The 20,657-nt window shown below is 31.6% G+C and overlaps 1 protein-coding gene across 3 annotated transcripts; it reads left to right on the forward strand.

The window, feature by feature from the left end:
* The first annotated feature begins 577 nt into the window (after positions 1-577).
* Positions 578-16,834, forward strand: LOC118183867 (ferritin, middle subunit-like). Of its 3 annotated transcripts, none has more exons than XM_035353477.2 (5): positions 578-847; positions 1,374-1,489; positions 6,166-6,312; positions 6,581-6,709; positions 6,808-6,861. In XM_035353477.2, the coding sequence occupies exons 1-5, from the start codon at positions 796-798 to the stop codon at positions 6,844-6,846; spliced, it is 483 nt and encodes a 160-aa protein (XP_035209368.1). In that variant the 5' UTR covers positions 578-795; the 3' UTR covers positions 6,847-6,861. The 3 variants fall into 3 exon arrangements, with proteins under 3 accessions (XP_035209368.1, XP_035209366.1, XP_035209367.1); XM_035353475.2 differs by lacking the exon at positions 6,808-6,861 and adding an exon at positions 16,102-16,834 and having other exon boundaries at positions 581-847; XM_035353476.2 differs by lacking the exons at positions 578-847; positions 6,808-6,861 and adding exons at positions 1,067-1,218; positions 16,102-16,834.
* The last annotated feature ends 3,823 nt before the right edge of the window (positions 16,835-20,657 follow it).

A 20,657-nucleotide genomic window follows, 5' to 3' on the forward strand; every position in this document is an offset into this window, starting at 1 on the left:
GCAGAGGTGATTTTAAATTTTTGTGCTACTGAAAGGAAGTGGGTTCTAAAGCTAAAGACGACGATTGCTTTGCAGGCTTTAGTAAGTATAGCGGTGTCATCGGCAAAGAGTGCAAGATGAACAGAAGGATCTTTAGGGATGTCTTGTGTATATATATTAAAAAGATACGGCGAAAAGGCAAAACAGCTTCCGTGCGCTAGTTCAAGCATTCCAACTCTTCCCACTTTGCGAGTGTTGATTAACTTACGAGATCGCTATAATCTCACTTGATAGAATTTTCCTTAATTTTATTCAGTTCAGTATGTTTAGATCTTTACGGAGAATTGATGAAGGTTTAGTTTGAGATTGCAGTTGAGTTGGTTTCTGTGTGTTTTCCGCAGGTCTCTCAAATAAAATAGTACAATAAAATAGATTTTATTTGTGATAATATAGATGCCTTTTGGTTTTCGAAACTTAGAAATTATCCTCTGGGAAAAGTTCGAATTATTTAAGATAAATTTTATAAATATTTCATGCACATCATTTATTTTTAAGAGGTATGAGTCTCAAATTGGCAACATTTAGTTGCGAAAAGTGCGCAGTTAGTTTAGTTGCGTATTTCCTATCGATCGTGGTAGACTTTGCTCTTCGCCTTCTGTACCAGTGCGTGCAAAGGCCTTTTTATCAGATTTTTATTTGATATTTTACAATCAGATTAATATATTTTCATCAACATTAGCCTTTCGTCTAAATAAGTGGTCCTTTTCCGTCTGTATCTTGTTGAAGAGTGTTTCACTTTCTCTAATCGTTATCATCATGAAGGTCTTCCTGCTGACATTTTTCCTTCCTTTGGCTTATGGCCTGTATGGTAAGGCCTGAATTTACTTTTTTTTTTGTAACTGTGGCGTATTGCATGTGCTTTTGATTTGGTACAGCTGTCTCCTTTGAAATTAAGGCAAATTTCTTCTATATGAAAATTGGCTGTGCCGTCCATTCTACCCCACATTATTTCCTGCCGATAAAGTAATTTTTAAGCAATAGTAGTATTCAGTATTCGTTACGTGTATACGCATGTATTTCGGAATCCAGTTACTCCACGCCAACTTGTGGCCATTATACGTATTTAATAACATATAATCAATTTGAAGTATTCTGCAGCAGCTTTTGAAATGCTTTCTTCTGTACAGTAAATGCATTTCAAGAATAATGATGAAATTATCGCTGACGGCCTTTTTGTTTGTATGATGTTACCATTAATACAAATTCTTAAATTTTGTTTGTTTTCATTTGCTTTTATACTTCTAACTAGTTAGTCGCATGTTAGTTAAAGTTTGCCATTACCTGTTTTTTAAAAAAATATTTGCTTGTGATTTTGCATAATTTTCATTTTTTAGATAATGAGCTGAATAAGCCACATAAAGATAAGTATGTTCTCCATAAAACTTGTGAAGCTGCAATACATAAGCAGATTGATGAGGAAATGCATGCCAGCTTAGTTTATGCTACCATGGTAATTATCTAAATGTTTTATGAATCATCATGAAAGTTTTTATTGTATTTACTTTTGACTGTTTATTAATTGCATTATTCAAATATTCATAAAATCATTGAATATTTTTTTAATATTTTTTCGTTTAAATCTTATTTATTGTAGTATTAATAATAAATTCCACTTACAATATCAAAGAGGATCATCTGGTGTTTGGGGTTATATTACATCTGCCGTGAAATTTTTGTAGATGGTAGGAATTTTGCCTAATTCCTAAACTATGAGAAGGATTTGATGCAGTTGATTTAAGAAGAGAGTTCTGAAGAGGTTCCTTCTTGGGAATGGTTCTCTTTCACTGAAGAGGTTCTGAGTTATACATTCTAACATCCATAAATACATTTATGCTAGGAATCTTTAACTGTTGTAACAATGTGTTTTCCACATATAAAAGTATAGCACCCCTAATATTGTACCAATTGAGAATCCTGTTAAAGTTAGTCGGTTGATCTTTACAATATGGTAACTGGTAGTTTGGCGACATAGATAGGCGAGGTAGAGGCGATAAAGGTTACTACCTGGGACTTTGGTAATAATGTGAGCAGTACTCAGTTCCGATTATGCATTATTTTGTGTGAGGTAAATGAGAGATCATGGGATATGTCATGTGATATTAATGGACAAATTACGGTTCTTTAATCGGAAAAGGGGGGAAATCGGGAAAAAATCTGGAAATTTTGTATTTGGCTTTATTCTGTGTTGTGTGAAACAGTGTTCGTGAATTTTTGGATCCCATGGCCGTAACTAAAGTGAATTCGAAATGGGTATTTATGTATGTATTAATTTAATGTATGTGCTCATTTATATTTTAAGTAGTGTTTTTGAATTTAATTATATTTTAATTAAATGATAGTTATTTTGTGAATTTTATGTTTGTAGGAATTTGGTATACGTTTTAGTTGAAGTAAACGTGCATGGAAATAATTTAAATATCTGACACTAAGTATTTGTAATGGTTGCGGTATGAATTCGTTGGTGACGTGTATAATGTAATAGATGATTTAGAGGTAAAAGTTTTTGGATATTTTATTTATTTTATATGTGGAAATGTTCATATTTGGAAAGGGTAAATACTTTTTTGCGATCTGGTAATTTCATATATGTTCTTTTTACCGGGTTTAAAGATTGAGAAAATTGTCATGTATTTTCGTGAAATTTTTCTAATTTATGAGAAAAAAGCAGTGTACATGGATATAGTGAAGAGTGTGCGCAATGCCGTTTTTGTGCAATTCTGGGATGTTTTTTTAAGTAAAAGTAAGTCGGCTGTACATGGTTTAGTGATATTTTAATTAAATGATAGTTATTTTGTGAATTTTATGTTTGTAGGAATTTGGTATACGTTTAAGTTGAAGTAAACGTGCATGGAAATAATTTAAATATTTTTGATACTAAGTATTTGTAATGCTTGCGATATGAATTCGTTGGTGACGTATATAATGTAATAGATGATTTAGAGGTAAAAGTTTTTGGATATTTTGTTTATTTTATATGTGGAAATGTTCATATTTGGAAAGGGTAAATACTTTTTCGCGATCAGGTAATTTCATATATGTTCTTTTTACCGGGTTTAAAGATTGAGAAAATTGTCATGTATTTTCGTGAAATTTTTCTAATTGATGAGAAAAAAGCAGTGTACATGGATATAGTGAAGAGTGTGCGCAATGCCATTTTTGTGCAATTCTGGGATTTTTTTTAAGTAAAAATAAGTTGGCGTGTACATGGTTTATGTGTATGTGTTATTTTGAAAAACGCGTAAGGAGTATGGTATTGTGTACTTTTTCTGGATTTTGCAGTGAATATGAATATTTGTCATGATTAAGCAGTTTTGTTAGATAAAATTTCTAGCATAAGTGTAATTCGGCTAGTAAATTGTTGGAAGAAGTGTTCAGTAGATAAAAAGAAAAGAAACATGTCTTTACTTCGTGAAGACAAAATGGCGGCGGGAAAGAAAATAGAGGGTTGCTGTAGGAGAGTTGGTCGCCAAATTTTCGCCAAAAAAACGCCAAATTACCATAATGTAAAGATCAACCAGTTAGTCATCCAGAAATAAAAATGGAATGACCAGAAATAACCATGGAAATGTTTGTGCTGTTTCCATTGCTTTTTCAGTCTATGCAATCAGTATTTCAGCTACATTTAATTTCATTCCATTGTGGCATGCTTGAAAAATAATTGGTGTTTTTCTGGTAAAAGTTTACAAATGGGTGCCCATTGTTTATTGGCGATTCTTTTTTGACGCCAAGATCAGCGCCTGGAAGGCACAATTTCAAGATGGCCACTACAAAAAACGAAAATAAGAAGTCGAAGAATTGCACAAGATCTGTGTCCATGTACACATCGATCTGTTTTTACTTAAAAAAACATCCTAGAATTGCCCAAACTAGGCATTGCGCACTGCCTTAAATATGTCCATGTACACATCAATCTATTTTCATTTAAATAAAATCGGGAAGCTAAAACAAAGTTAAAACTATCGTGGCAACCAGAAGTGAGGTTTCATCGTCAAAATTTTTAAAAAAGTGTTGCCAATCGAAGGGGCACCCAATTCTACACTTTGCCGTTTTTCTCAATGAAGTTCTGTCGTCATACCATCCAAAATATCACGTGTGTATGTAAAAGTATATCACCTGTGTCTGTGTGCAAGATAACAAAAAAGATTCAAGTCATGTGTGTAAAAGTAACAAAAAAGATTCAAGTCAAAATTCTGCTTTAAATTTGCAATAGCCGTTAACTTTAATTTGGATATATTCCCTTCCAGATATCTGTAATATATCCGTAATCTTTTTTTTTTGCGAAGTGTTTCCCATGTATGCAGTATTTTCACGAAAAACACAATAATGCATGTTTCATTAACCCTTTGTGTCCCAAATTACTTTACTTTTTGAAAAAAAGAGTTTGAAATTTTATTACATTTTCGTATGCATGAGAAACATCTCTCATGAAATTTACAAGTATGTCATATGTCTTTCTGTCATTTTTTAAATTAAAATTTTTGTAATAAATTTTAAAATTTAAATGTCCAGTTGGGATATAACTTAGCAATTTAATTGATAGAACTTTAAAGTCCCGTAGGGAAATAGAGGGTTTAAAAAGAAAACAAAAACTGGAGACTTGCACACCAACCATGACCATGAGAAATCTTCAGTATGTATTCTAGTGCAGTGGTCTTCAAAGTGTAGTCTGCAAAACCCTTAGGTTCCACATCAAAATAAAAATTTGAAAAGAAAATTATAAATTATTTAAACAATTAGATTAGTTTTAAAACTTAGCGTGTGTTTGTCTTATGTAGATAACAATGACGTGCAGTGCTTTGCAAAAATTAAGTTTTCTAATGAAAAATGAACTGTATTTAGATGATGGTGTTGTTATACACTGAAGAACTTTTTTAATTGAAGAAAACTATAAAATATTTCCCAGAATAAAAAAAAAAAAAAAACGAGGCATGACTGAATAATTTAAAAAAAACTATAAAAGAATGTTTCCCAGAAGGAAAGCAAGACTGAATAAAGCTGTTCATATACTACGATATAGTGGAAGGTCATAGAAAAAAGAAAAGAAAACCACTTATTGATATGTCAACATATTCGATGCTACAATCTATATTTATTTATTTTATTTATTTATTTATTTATTTATTTTTTACAGCAGCTCCTAAATTTTTAGTTGTAGTGTAGATTCATGTAGATATCTTAAGTTTCTCACATAGGTATAAATATTTGAATGCCATTTGGAACAATGTATTTAAGTAAAAAAATTTTTTGAACTTATCCAGCAACGAAAACAAAATAGATTCATATTGAATCAGACTATGAAATTAGTCTTGGACAATCTGTGTAAAAAAAATGCAAGCATACCCGTGTCACTGAGTATAATACAAGGGTAGGTGAAATCTGGAGTACGAGTTAATGTTATTAATGAGTTAGTTACCTTAATTTTATATAAAAATTTTTTGACAAAAAGTACAGTACTTTTCTCTAATTATCTTTGCATAAAGTACCTATAACACTGTATCATATTAATATACTTTAAATATTTAAGATAAATTTTTCTAAGGGTGGGATGGGTTCCACCTCAAAAAATACCTTATAGTTAATAAGGGTTCTGTGAATTAACTATAGTGAAAATTAGAAGTACTGTAAAATATTAATGAAATTAAAAGAATTCTATTTTCACTATTTAAAAATAAAAAATAGCAATCAAAACAGAGAACACATAATTGAGCAAAAGAAGTATTCCACAATTTTATTGATTCAAATTGATTAAAAAAAAAATCAGAATAATACGATTATCTAACTGCAAAATTTCCAAATTTTATGTGCACTTACAAGTTTACTTTAGCCATTAATATAAATAATTGTACAAAAAAAGGAAAAATAACTTCTAAACTTTTTAAAATTTATGGAAAAATCAGTGGATCATTTGACTGAACAATGTTAACATAAATCAACATTCTGTTTGCACATCATTTTGACCTGCATCCATACTATTTTTCCCCATGGCATTTTATCCATGCTATATTTTGAATGATTATTATTAAGTGAAGAATTAATACAGAAAGTTTTATTCCTATAAGAATGTTGAGATACTGCTATTTATTTTATTTCTGAAATTATAACGTTGCCTTTTATTTTTCCTCCTAGGCAGCTCATTTCGACCATAATACTGTTGCTAGAAAAGGTTTGGCAAAGTTTTTTGCTGAAAATTCAGTTGAAGAACGAGAACATGCGCACAAATTCATCGACTACTTAAATTCTAGAGGTGCTAGATTTTCTGGTTTTGATGTGAAAGTAAGTATTTACATTTAATAGTATTCTGTTATGGAAATTCATGTAACAAATCATTTAACTGGAATTAAAAGGTATTGTTTGTTGCAAAATCTGTTAACACTGTAAGTCGCGAATTTCCAGACTATTGTCTTAACGTAGAATGTTTTATCAGCATAAAATTTACAATATTTTTTAAAAACTTGGGGCTAATTGAAAATATATTATGATAAATATGTTTATTAAATGTTATGCATTTCAGCTATGTTTTAAAGTATAATGTGGATTTTAGATGCCTAGTAAATCAGCATGGAACAAAGCAGTTGATGCTTTACAAGATGCTGCTAATTTAGAGAAACATGTCAACAATAAATTATATCATCTTCATGATATTGCTGCTCTACAGTGTGTGGATCAACATGTAAGTATATATTGCTAAAGTATGTATTTTTAAATTTAAGATTGACATCTATTCAATGGGATGATTTTATGCATTTCAAGAGACTTTTTCATTTTCAGTTTCATCTCATTTACATACAGACTTTGAATTACTTTTAACAGATGAAATTTCATGAAATTTAACAGATGAGCATGTAGTGCCATCTGGTTAGCAAAACTGAAGTGGGAAAGAAAGTGGTTTTATAAAATAAAGAGTTTAAAGTCTCTTGGAAATCGATGTTGTGAAAAAAATTAAGAAAAAGGGGATTCGGTCCTTTCAAACAGGGAATACCAAGACCCAGTATAATGGCCATCTCTTCTTAAAAAGGTTAACAAAAAACAATTTGTGTACTCTTTTTATATATGCTTATGTTCGAACTACTATAATTGGTGCAGATTTCATATATTTTTTCATCCTCGAACCAGATTTTTAGAAACTGTCATTTAAGTGGCACGTGCACCAAATTAAATTACCCTCATGGAATTTTGCATATTGCTAGTATACGAGGGCTATCCAGAAAGTAGATTACGTTTTGGAATAAAAAAATAAACAAAGTATAGGAAACAAATTTTATTATATACAGATGAAAGCCACACTCAAATACTACTTTTCTACATAGTCACCATACAAATTAGGGCATTTATCGTAGCGATGTACGAGCTTGGAAATTCCTTCGTCGAAAAATTCGGCCGCCTGCGCCTTCAACCACTTCGTTACCTCTTCTTGCAGCTGTGCGTCGTCATCAAAACGCTGCATAGCCAGCCACTTCTTCATTGCTGGGAATAGGTGGAAGTCGCTCGGTGCCAGGTCGGGACTGTACGGCGGATGAGGAAACAACTCCCACTTAAAAGATTCAAGAACTTTACGAGTGACATTTGCCGTGTGGGGCCGGGCGTTGTCGTGAATCAACAAGATCTTAGAGCTCAACATTCCTCTGCGCTTGTTTTGAATTGCTCTTCTGAGTTTTTGGAGAGTTTGGCAATACCTTTGAGAGTTTATTGTAGTGCCTCTTTCCAGGAAGTCCACCAAAATTACACCTTTTCTGTCCCAAAAAACAGTCGCCATCATCTTCCTTGCCGACATTGTTTGCATGCATTTCTTGGGTTTTTGGGGAGAACTTGTGTGCCCCCACTGCATTGATTGCAATTTCGTTTCACAGTTCACATGTTTCACCCATGTTTCGTCACCAGTAACGATGCGATCGAGTAAAGAGTCACCATCCTTATGGTAAGCGTCCAAAAAGTTCAACGCTGCAGCCATTCGCTGATTTTTGTGGTCCTCTGTCAAGATTTTTGGAATCCATCTTGCACAAAACTTGTGGTAACCAAGCTTTTCGCTGATGATTTCGTGCAACAAACTTCGCGAAATTTGTGGAAAACTCAAAGAAAGTTCCGTTATTGTGAAATTTCGATTTTCACGGACTTTAGCATCGACTTTTTCGAGAAGTTCGGCGGTCACTATGCTGGGTCTCCCACTTCGATCTTCGTCGTGAACATTGGTTCGGCCATTTTGAAATCTTATGACCCACTGATGTACTCCACCTTCAGTGATAATGTTGTCCCCATACACTTCACGAAGCTGCCGATAGATTTCTATCGGTTTACAGTTTTTTGCAGTCAGAAACCTTATTACTGAGCGCACCTCGCGGGATTTTCAATTAACGCAGACATTTCAAACCGTCACAGTATCTGAACGGAGCACAGCACGAACCTCTCACTAGCACGGCTAGATGCAGACTGAGCTGCGTAACGCTCTGACCCCAAGATGGCCGCGCTAGCCCCGCCCCTAGCGGACACAGACGGAAACGTAATCTACTTCCTGGATGGCCCTCGTATATTCTGTAAAATCTGTATTTTGTGATGATAATCATTTTAAGTTGTTAAACGATTTTTCTAATATTGTTCAAGCTTCATATGCAAACTAAATTGTAAAACATTCAGTTTAGCATCATACTGAAATTTTTTGCCATCTTGTTTTTTCCAAATCACGTCAACTTGCACCTGATCGTTTGAAAATTGCAAAAATAGAATTTCAGCATATGTTGGATTTAGCCCACATACAGCCCATCCAATGGCAACTACGCTTTGCCACTGCATATGGTGTCTAAAAAGGATTTGGAGTTCCTACCTTAAATTTCTTGGGTTTTTCTTCTGTCAAACTGAAAAGACTGATAGCTCTGAGGAAGCTGACAGGGCATTTGTAGGAGCTAAAGACCTTTTAAGCAATCCAAATTCTGGTGCTCAGCTCGTCTTCGGACTGATGCATCTCACATTGCTATTGGCAGCTCTCTTATGCAAATCCAAAATGGTCAGTGAGAGCCAGTAGCATTCCTTTCTTTAAAATTGAATAAGAGGCAAATGAAATGCTCTGCATATGATTGCGAACTTTTGGCAACATAGGAATTTATTGGGAAATTTCAGCACATGTTAGAAGGTCGCAACTTTTTCATATTTACTGACTACAAACCACAGACATTCGCTTTCAGACATAAGGCAGAAAAGTGCTCTCCTTGACAGTTAAGATACCTAGATTAGATATCTCAATTTTCTGCTGATATACAATATGTTAAAGAGGGAAAATATTATGCCAACACACTCTCCCCAATAGAAATAGATTCTATTTCTCGGTCACCTATTCATGATTTTAAACAATTAGCTTCAGCTTAACTTGTAGACAGTGTTTCCCTCTTGAAGATATTTCTCTCTCTCGTGATTGTGAAAGCAGTGTTCCTCATTTTTTCATTCCCTTTTCATTTAGACATATCATCTTCCAAATTATTCACAGCCTCTTGCATCTAGATATATCTGTCACGTCAAAATTGATATGCAAACATTACATTTGTTCTAACATGGATACTTTTATCAAGAACTCTTCCAAGGTGAAAGGAAGGTTCAAAGAACTCTTAAGGTTCTTTTGAGAAATGTTAATGCTGAAAGTTGCACAAACATATGAAATCGCCCATTTCAGCATTTTTACTAATGCCAGATTGTCTCATATTCACATAGACTTTATTACCAATTTCTGAAGGCTGACATATTTACTTCCTAATGCCAGATTTTCTCATATTCACATTGACTTCATTGCCAATTTCTGAAAGTTATCAATGTTGCTTGACCATAATCAATCATTTCACATGATGGCCATGGCCCGATACATCTTATATCTCAGCTGAAGCAACTTGTAATGCTTTGATTATTAAATGGGTTCTCATTTTGGGTGTCCATTCATTCTCTATCATTTCTGACCAGTGTCGTGTATTTTCAGACAAGTTCACAAACCTGCTGGGTATTATCATATTTGTATCACTGCTTATAGATCTAAGGCAAATGGAATCACTGAACGGTTCCATCGGCAGCTGAAAAACAGCACAAGAAAATCCTCACTGGACAGAATCAATACCTCTTATACTTTTGAGTATTTAACCGGCCATCAGACGACGACATCCAAACAACTTGTTCCGAGTACCTTAAGATTGCTTTCGGATATCTTGTGCTCAGATCAACTTACACCACCATGCTCAACACCAACATATGTTTTAATCGCTTACGATTCATAATGCAGTCTCTGATTTCCATTGCAAAATCTTAAAGCACTTTTCAGAGGCTCTGAAAAGTACTTCAAGATTTCGTTCGATTTGTACGGTCCTTAGGAGTCTTTAAAAGTCCTAAAAATTCTGCTTCCAATGCCTCCTCTAAATTCTAAAAGTTTTGCCATTTCTAGATTTTGTTGTTTCATGTGTCAATAAGTTCTAAAAATTCTGCCACACCAGCAACCGGCCTTTACCATATATATTTCATATTTCTTCTGAATATTCATATTACTAAAGAATTAAAATTAGCCACTTTTTCTATATATTCTAAATGCATTTAGTGTTTTTTAGAATAACAGAATAATCCCAAAATTCTAAAATGAATAGGTAAAGGAGTTGTAGAAAGAAACTGAATACATAAAGAAAATTATTCTTCAAAAATAGGTGCAGTTATTATTAAGTAAATTACCCAGTTTTTTATGATTTCTGCCTTTACTATAATTTTCCATTTCTATTTCCTGAAATGATAAGTTACTGAGCCAGATTAAATTAAAATTAAATTGTATCATCTTTGGCCACTAGTCCACATTTTGTTTTTGAATTTGACTGCTCTTGTTACGTCACCGTGAGCTGTAATTGATTTTGTTACCATCAGAACATGACTTCATGTTCTAAGTTCTTTTTAAATAAGAGGCTTATTTAAATCTTTGTCTGATATTGTAGTTACTTTCAGACTTAGCAATAACTTGCTTCATGTGTGTCTGCCGTTTGGGACTATTTAACTTTTACCAGATCTAGTAAACCCTCATAGGTACATTGTGGACAGGTTGATAAGTTAGGAGATAAAGTAGGCTGAAACTAGTGAGAGCATTGGTTTGCATATTGAGACAAATCTCTCATTGTTAGAAAAGACGCTTAAAGAGAAGGAAATCAATATAAACTAGCCAAAATGTTTGGGAAGGCTTCAAATTAAAATGATGGATAAATATTTTGTCAAGTGTTGGTGTTACAAAACGTGAATGTTTTGCAGCTTAATGTGTAATTATCTTAATATCATTTAGGAATCAATGTCATAAATTACATGTATTTTAAACTGAAATTCTATTAGATTGTGGTTTTAATAGGGCTTTTTTTTAATAAATATTGTTAAAAAAATAAAATTTAATAGATGCCATGTAAATCCATAATGACTAAGGTTGTCTAATTACCTAATTTAATCATTTATAATTAATTACTCACCCTTAAAAATTATCTCTACATATTAAAGAGAGTTATTGCCTTTCATTAATACTCGCTGTGGTCACAAGATAAAACACAAAAATCTAAAAATTCAAGTAAAACTTACTCTTTGCATCTAGTGAGACTTAAAATAATACAAAACAACTTATCACCTCTGGTGCTTTAATGGCTTATTGCGACCTTAAAGTATATTAACTGAGTTACAACATCTGGAACTCTACACAAAACTATGACACTAACTGCATCAAACAGAGCCTGACTAAATTTCAACACTTACCAACCATACCTACATCAGGTCTTTCAGGTTTGTTCGAATCAGCATGTCTCTCTCTGAACAATCAGCAGTGGTGACAACATTCAGTCTTGTTATGAATCATGCTGATTATGATCGTACTTCTCATTTTAACCTTTGCTGCTTGACATAAAAATCTAATAACTGCTATTTACTAAATCTCTAGACTGATCAAGTATGTGACAAAATGAGACATAAAAAAATCAACATAAAGCTAATTATTAGTAAAACGTAAATGACACTTATCTTCTTTCAAATATGTCCAACTATTATAAGTGTAAATATATAATAGTTGAAGATGCAGTAAACTTTATGCAAATTGTATAAAGTTTACTGTATTCTCATATTCTTGCATAAAGTTTACTGTATTCTCATATTCTCAAACTTATTAATAATTATGTTAATTTATGTTTAGTAATAATGCACACTACTTAGGGATCTATTTTATTTTTAGGATGGTATTACAAAAGTGAAATTCAGGCATAAAATGATATTTTTAATTGAATTTATTCAGTTCCCATTTGCTCATAGGTCCTTAATTTTTTCATTAATGCTCCTTAAAAGTACTTAATTTCCGTGTGTAGAAATGTGTACGAACCCTAAGAGTCTGTCCCCATTCATCCATCTTTGAAATTATCTGAGAGGTGACTCTGTCAAGCCTCCTTTTTCAGCAACCGTACTCAGGTCCTCATGACATGAAAAAACTTTTCTCATCTCCGTGCACGGTAAGAATCAAACTGTTTCAGGTGATTGACTGCAATCCTTGTTTTTTATTTGTGTTAAAACTGTTGTGTATAACACTAAACCTTCCAGTAAGACAGACACATTGAAAAATACTATGTTAACTATTCCTAAACAGTAAGACAGACACATTGAAAAATACCATGTTAACTATTCCTAAAACTATCAAAAAATTGTGATGACATATCAGATTCCCTCAACATTTGTCTACTACCTGCATGAAACTTGTATATATTCTGTTTATTCAGTATTTTCATTATGCAATTTTATTTATCATGTGTTTTATTTTGTAACTTTACTACCACAATTACTATTGTATAATTTAAAATGTATTTTTTATATCCTTCGCTATCTCTCACTGTGTGGCAAGGATACTCAGTTGTGTTGCTGTGGAAACTTAAGTGCGACATTTTCATTTTATAGAATTGAGTTCTGCATCTGTTGATGGTACAGTATTCTGGAGAGAGTTATTGCAGAGAGATGCAGCAGTTCTTTTTGTTGATATGTTGTTATGTTGGCTATGATTAACCCCTTCTTAGTTGGCATCACATGTCACACTTGTTTAGCTTTTTTAAGCCAATATGGTCAGCTTTGCATGTTAGGCAACGAAGAATGAAATTGTATCATTGAAAGTGAACTCATCATTTCCTATATTATATTCCATGATTTTTTTTTTTTTTTTTTTTTTTTTTATTACTAGTCCTACTTTCTTCACATTTTTCACAGTGAGATTTCCTGCTATGAATGGAAAACATAACCATTTTGTATTTTCTGTAATTTTGGTTTCTTTGGTTATTTTTGCATACCAAAATAACTTTTATTATGGATTCAAGGTGTGAATCCGAAGGAAGTGAAATTACGTAGCCAAGATTTCTTTGAATAAGTAGGCAGTCAAATAATCTGCAATAAGTGATTTCAGTGTGGTTTACATTCTGATGCTTAATAAAGTAAAGCTGTTTTAAAGGTAATATTGTAAAATTATTAACCAAAACATTTTCACACATTTTTAATAGTTCTTTTTATGTAGTTACTTATCTTAATCACCTCAAACGAATAGATTTAATAGATGTAATATCAGAGTATTTTTTAAATATAAAATTATCGTGCATTGCTGGGAAAACTGGATATTACATGCATAATCCCAGTAGATCAAGCAAAAAACATCTTATTGACAAAAGTATTTTGCATTTCTAAATTCAGGATAAAACATTAATTTGTGAATACTAATGTTTCATTAATTTATAGTTAACAAAATAAAGCATGTATTCTCAGCCAGGGGGAATTCTTTCTTGGGAAGGAATTTCATACTGTGAGGGAAGAGGGAATACAGATAGTCAATTATTTAGTGTTTAGTTCTAATTTATAACTATAAGAAACTACTTTTATTCAAGTTTTAGTTTTTGTCAGCATTCTGTATATTTTTGTTATACAACTTCCTTGAGGGGCATTACTAGCTTATCATGAGATTATCTTATAATTTAAGATATTTTGCTTTCTTACATCTTTTTAATAATGTAAATATCATCTTAATGAATGTAAATTCATGAAAATAGAAACTAAAATATATAATTATACAAATTTAGCAAATAAATGTTGTTTAAATTCTTCATGAAGAGATCCAAAAATTCATGCCACTTAGAGGGTTATTTTTTAGAACTCCTTAAAAAAATAATCAAAATCTAAAAAAAAAGGATGTGTATTTTTCAAGTTTAGAAAGGGAGGGGAGGAATGATCTTTCAGCATTGGTGAAGGGAGTATGTGAAGCAAAACGGGTTAAGAACCACTATCAAAACTTTATTAGAATTATTAAAAACGTATTAACAATTAGTATAAATTTTCTTCCATTAATTTATTTCTTCTTATTAATTTTAAATGAATTTTAACTAATTATATTTTTAAAATATTAATATTTTGGTTGTAGTGTATGCTAAAAACATGGGTTTCAAAGAGGACAAGAGTAAGGTGGTCCACAAGATATTCTAACTTTATAAAAGTGACCCCATTTGGAAAAAAAAAAAAAAAAAGTGTATTAACCCCTTCGCGCCGACTGTCATGTATACGTGCCAGCAACGAACACACTTATCTACCGGCCGACACGCAGGCGTGCCAGAGCATTGTTGCATTCTCTACCGACTGTCACGTATTTGTGCCAGTACCTTGGAACGTTTTTCAAACTATAATTTCTGCCACAAGATGGCACTGTATGTCCATATGGTTTCAGATACATGTGCATTAGACCTTCTACTTGAAATGAGAGAAGCATGACTCACATACACGTGTTTTTGATTATATGAACAAACGGGGAACTAAATGTTTCCGAATGGCGTAATTTATGACGTCTCTTTAAATCGCACTTTATTCGCACATGGTAGTTGTTTATTGTAAGTAGAAGTTTTATATGCGCTAAAGCGTTGAGTATTTCCATTTACAGTTCAGTTTTTAGAAAATAATTAGATCTTGTTAGACGTGAATTCTTTCTATTTTTACCGTTTCAATGTCGAAGCGTCGAAAATGTTTAAGAGCATGAAATAGCAGAAATGATGCAAAATATTTCAGATATTGATTCTGAAATTCTGATATTGATTCTGAAAGATTAACTGAAAGACATTTTCCAAAACTTTGTTCAGAAGAGACTGATAAGAAAATGAGACGACGATGCTTCGTTTGTTCACATTCCCGGAAAAATCCTCCAAAACGGCAAATGAGTTATTTACGAGTTCAAGGAATGTAACATAGGACTATGTGTAGATCCCTGTTTTAAAATTTTTCATACGAAAAGAGAATTTTAAGTAATATATTTAGTTTTCAGATTATAATGTTAAAAGTCATAAAATGGTGAGTAATTAAAATAAAATGTGTAAAATATGCATTTAAACAAGAAATAAGGTAATTAAAGTATATATATAAAAATATCTATAAAGCATAAGCTGTTTAAATACTCTATAGAGCATTATTAAACAATGCGTTAATACTTCGGAAATTTCATGGATTTTTAGGCTTAGTAGCAAAAAAGCCCCGGCCCTAGAGAGACGCTCGCGAAAGACACTGCCGGCCTCCGCGATAAGCGCGCGTTTTCGCTACCCAGCTCGAAGGGGTTAAGAAAAGCTGAGCTACAGCATTGCAGGAATAGAACAGCAGTGTCGGAAGTTCACAGGGAATAGCCTTATCGTCAAACATTTTGTATTTTCATCGTGTGGAAGAATTTGGTGAGGGGAGAATATAAACATTCTTTGCATACATTTCTTGCATCAGCCATAGATATTTATTTCATAATTTCCTTTCTGTGATATTTCCTTGAATTCTTTGTGTATTAATTGAATTATCATTTTCCCATACCTAATTATTCTTTCCCATCAGTTAACTATACTCCATGTTTGATGATTAAAGTGTCATATATATAGGTGTATTTTATTTTTGTACTTTGCCATCATTTGCTTCATGAATAGTCAGGTTGAATTTCATGTCATTCTGACCAGTGGTTCTTACTTAACAGTGCTTAAAGAATTAGAATTTTAATTATAATCACCTTTAATTCAATATTTTATGATATATTATATATATATATATTTGTAGTTGATGGATTTCCTGGAAAGTGAGTTCTTCGATGAGCAAGTGAAATCAATTGACAAATTACAGCGATACATCTCAATTTTAAGTAGCATGGAGCCTTCACCATTAGCTGAATTCTTGTTTGATCAACAACTTCAAGGGCTGAAAACCGAACTCTAAATGTTTTGCTTATTGTTTGAGAATTTATATCTTGTGCAAACTAACTTAATCATATATATTGAAAATCATACATTGTTATAACTTGGCAGTATTAATTCTTCTAAAAAATTATGCTTTGTCCTAAAATATATATAAATATGCATTTTGATATGTAAACCAAAGTAAAGTGTATTCATAGTATTTGAATATAACGTCTGTGGTTATATTAACTTTATCTTGGATTAAGAAGCCATGTTATTTATCTGATCTATTTCAGTTTTTAATTGAGGTAGTTGATACAGTATTTTTAAAATGTATGAAATGCCATATGCTTCTCTTTTCTCATGCGTGTACATATTACTGTATAATGTTTACCATTTTATTGCTTAGTCTATCTCTACTTAATGTTCTCTCAGGATGTTTAGTATTAAACTATATGGAGGCTGAAACCTCTTTTTGAAATATATTCATTGGTCACAAATGCTTTCTATATAATTTTGTTAAATCTTTTGGAAACTGTTAATATAAAATATATAGAACACTTGTTTTCTTTTTTATTTGGAATAATAAAATGTATGCTTTTCCTTTTATGCAAAAATGTCATCTTTATTTTGAAATTTTAAATATTCTTTATTTGATTGTTACTATAAAAAAACTTACACTTGTATTACATGTCTTACTTTCTGCTGGTGGCGGGAAGTAATTTGAATGAAGCATTTATTTTATTTAAATTGTTTTTTAGGTATAAAAACTTTTTATACATTTTAAATTAATGCCATGTGCATTATCTAAAATGCACTTAGATAGTCTTAAAACTTAATTGAATGCAATTGCACTGAAATTAAAAACTGAAAAAGTATTAAGGCATTATAATTGCTTATGAAAATCTGGAGTGGATTTTATTCTTATAATTGCATTTTGTTTTTATTAATTTCCATATATTGTTTTGCAGTTTTTAATGAAAATTAAAACAAAAAATTTGGTTTTTGAATATTTCTGTTAATCCGAGTTATTAAGAAACCATTTGTTACTCTATATCTCCGAGATGTGAATAAGAATAGTGTGATTTATAGCATTTTTCCAATTTTAGCACTTATTCATTTTAATATCTTCAAAAATCTTAGAATGGTAATTTTTATTCATTTGCCGATTCACCTATCTTTTCATGCATACAGCATTCATTAAAAAATGTTTCATCAGAAAAGCTTTTAGTTTCAGCAGATGGTTAAATTATAAGATGGCTCATAAAAATTGGATTTTTAAGATAAAGTGAAGTAGATTGATATTGAATAAGAAGATAATGGTTCAGATAGTTAAAGTATAAGATGGCTCATAAAAATTGCATTTTTAAGATAAAATAAATTCATGTTGAATAAGAAGATAATGGTTCAGAATAATCGAATGCTAAAATTGAATCAAAAGGAAGTGGCAAATAATGTCTGCGAATAAATAGATCCTATGTTTTACTGTTATAAGTTACTTAATGCGCTTTGTTAGGTACATGTTGGGATTTTATTATTTAATTTTTTTAGGATATCTTTGTTAGTACTGAAGTTAAGGAATGTGTCTTAGGATGTATTGAAAAAATTAGTCATGTAATAAAAAGATTTTAGATTTGATGACAAAACACGCAAGGAGTAATTCCCTATGGGTTGGATGTTACATTGTAGAATAAATTGCCTCATATTCATATTAAACTCTGAGAAAACCAACATATTAATTCATGAAACAATTTTAGAAGTATTATTAACCTTTTACATGCCAAACTATGATGCGAAAGTAAAATAAACTTTTTTTTTTTTTTTTTTTTTTTTTTTTTTTGTGAAAAATCGATTTAAAACTCAAACATAAGAATTATGAAAAAAGAAAAAAATAATTTAAAAAATGTTTTTAATGATTTATAACATGTTCCATAAAAGGAACATTGGCGGGAAACAGTTTTTTTACATGATTTTTGTAAAACATGATTATCGACATTCTAATTCGAAGCTTCATTTTTGGCTGCACTTTTTCAGCATTAGCAAGCGAATTTGTCAACGTTATTCGGAAGTAACATAGATAAAGCAGAAAAATAGAGAGCCTACACCTTTATAGCCACAAAGCTACTTCACCAAAATTTCTTAGGAGAAGATATGAAGCTTCCACAGAAAAAGGCTTTCGTAATAAATTAAACAAAAATTACATAGTTGATAAGAAAGAATTTATAAACGAATTCTACATTAATTGTTAGCAGTTCATACTGAAACAAGGAAAAGAGTTGTAGAAACAAGTAACAAATAATCTCCATACAAAAATTCACACTGCAGGAATGGAAGATGCCGAACTGTTGAAAGTTTTTTTCCAGTTCTTCATAAAAAGGAGAAACTTTTCCTGTTTTATATCATAATGCCAACTTCGTATTATTTATAACATGAAAATATTTTTTCAGTTTTCAAAATCTATTTCTTGGCAGAAGAAACTACTGGGACAGATAAATCTCCTTGAGTGCTCCAGTATAAATCTTGACCGGGTACTCTATGATACCCACTAAACAACAGTAATCCAAAAAAACTGTCCAATATCATTTTCATCTACTGCTAAAACTTCTCCTTTCTGCATTGCGTAAAGATCTGTAATATTTGCTATTCTCTAGTTAGGAATTTGTGAAAAATTTCAATTAGGAATTTGTGAAAAATTTCAACTGGAGATAAAGTAACTAGTTCAGGAAACACTTTGCAGATATTTTCAATGCTGCCAGTTTTTAGAATTTTGTTAAAATTAAAATTTTTCCCCCATGGATGTTGAATGTTTTTCTCTTTCGCATTTAGTTTTGGCTTCAAATTCTTCCTTCCCTTTGAAGATGAAGGTTCTTGAGGATGAAATGAAATTTCTTGAGATATTTCTTAATCATCTATTTTATTAGAAATTTTGATTTTTCCACATACATCCGCTGGCAGAACAGGCCCAAAAATATCTTCATTTACATCTTCCTCATCTGTCAAACATCCAGTTTCTTTTGGAGGCAGTTGACAAATATCAGTACACTCTTCATCATCTGATAATGTATTAAAATATTCCAATGCTTCTTCAATAGACTGAAATGGTTTTGAATGACCCATCTTATCAGCCTAGCGTATCTTCACAAACTGAAAAAAAAAATGCAAACAATGGGAAAATAATGAAATCCACACTCCAAAATATACACCTTTTTCACTGAGTCATAAACAACCTCTAGCATCTAGCCTTCAAGAAACGCTACGTGCTTTTCTCTAGCAGCTGTGAGTAACTCACTTCATAACCCTTATGGGAATGTGTGAAAGGAGAGGAGGGGAATATACAGAAGTCGAAAACAGATTAACAGTCATAAACATCTGTTTCCCACACTTACTGGAACTTTTCACATTTGAAAAATCATTCTCCATGCCTCTATTCACGGCAATCAAAGTAATTTCATCATGTTCAAAAATATACCTTTACACGTCAATGTTCCCTTTCTGGAACATCCACATTTCTTAACTCAAAGTAAAAAAAAATAATCATCTTTCTATAATAACTTACTGTCTATGCATAAAATGATCCTCTTTAAATATCCTCATTAAGTTTTAAAACATTTGTTGAATTTTTAATTTTATATGAATTTCTGAATTTTGCTCTTAGAAAAGAAGGAAAAAAGGTGAAATAATGAATTTTTTTATCAAGATAATTTTTCTTTTAGAAGAATTATATTGCTACTAAAACATTTATCCATATTTACTCTCCATGTAATAATTTATACAAAGCAATATTAATAAAATTGTGTTTTTTATAAAATTTTAAATTCGATGTTCCATTTATGGAACATTGGCGTGTAAAAGGTTAAGGAATTTCCATTTTTCAGTCTGCTTTTAGGTTTTAGGCTGATGGGTTGGGGGGGGGGGGCTTTTCTATAATAGAAATTTGATTTGAAACACAGAAATGTGTTACAACTGTCAAATACATGTTATGAAAATGTTCTGAAAACTTTTCAGTGGATAAGTAAAGCTTTCAAAAAACAAAACATTATAAATCATAAATATCTGTCCTGGCAACAAGATCAACAGGCAAATCCTGGGCTAATGTCAAAAGACACATGGAAAATGTTTTGTCAAAAACCCCGTAAAGAGGCATTAAAAGCGTCAGACTACAAACAGGCCATTATTACATAGCATATCATCTTAATAAAATTGGGCATCCTTCCATCTAGTATATGCCAGATTTACAAATCGGGCATCATGAATGCAGATCATCTTCTATGCCCAGAACTAGATAGTCTCAGAAATGTGGTGAGATAAGTAAACCATACTAGAATGCCATTCTTTTTTATTATATATATCATTGTTCTTGTGTGATACTTGAGATGTTTTATGTGTTTGAATCAATCTTTCCAATAAAGCCATATGCAACAACAACATAAATCAAAAATA

The sequence above is a fragment of the Stegodyphus dumicola genome, chromosome 12, assembly GCF_044657685.1.
Source record: "Stegodyphus dumicola isolate Sdum_Otavi_A_Nest chromosome 12, ASM4465768v1".
Classification (NCBI taxonomy): domain Eukaryota; kingdom Metazoa; phylum Arthropoda; class Arachnida; order Araneae; family Eresidae; genus Stegodyphus; species Stegodyphus dumicola.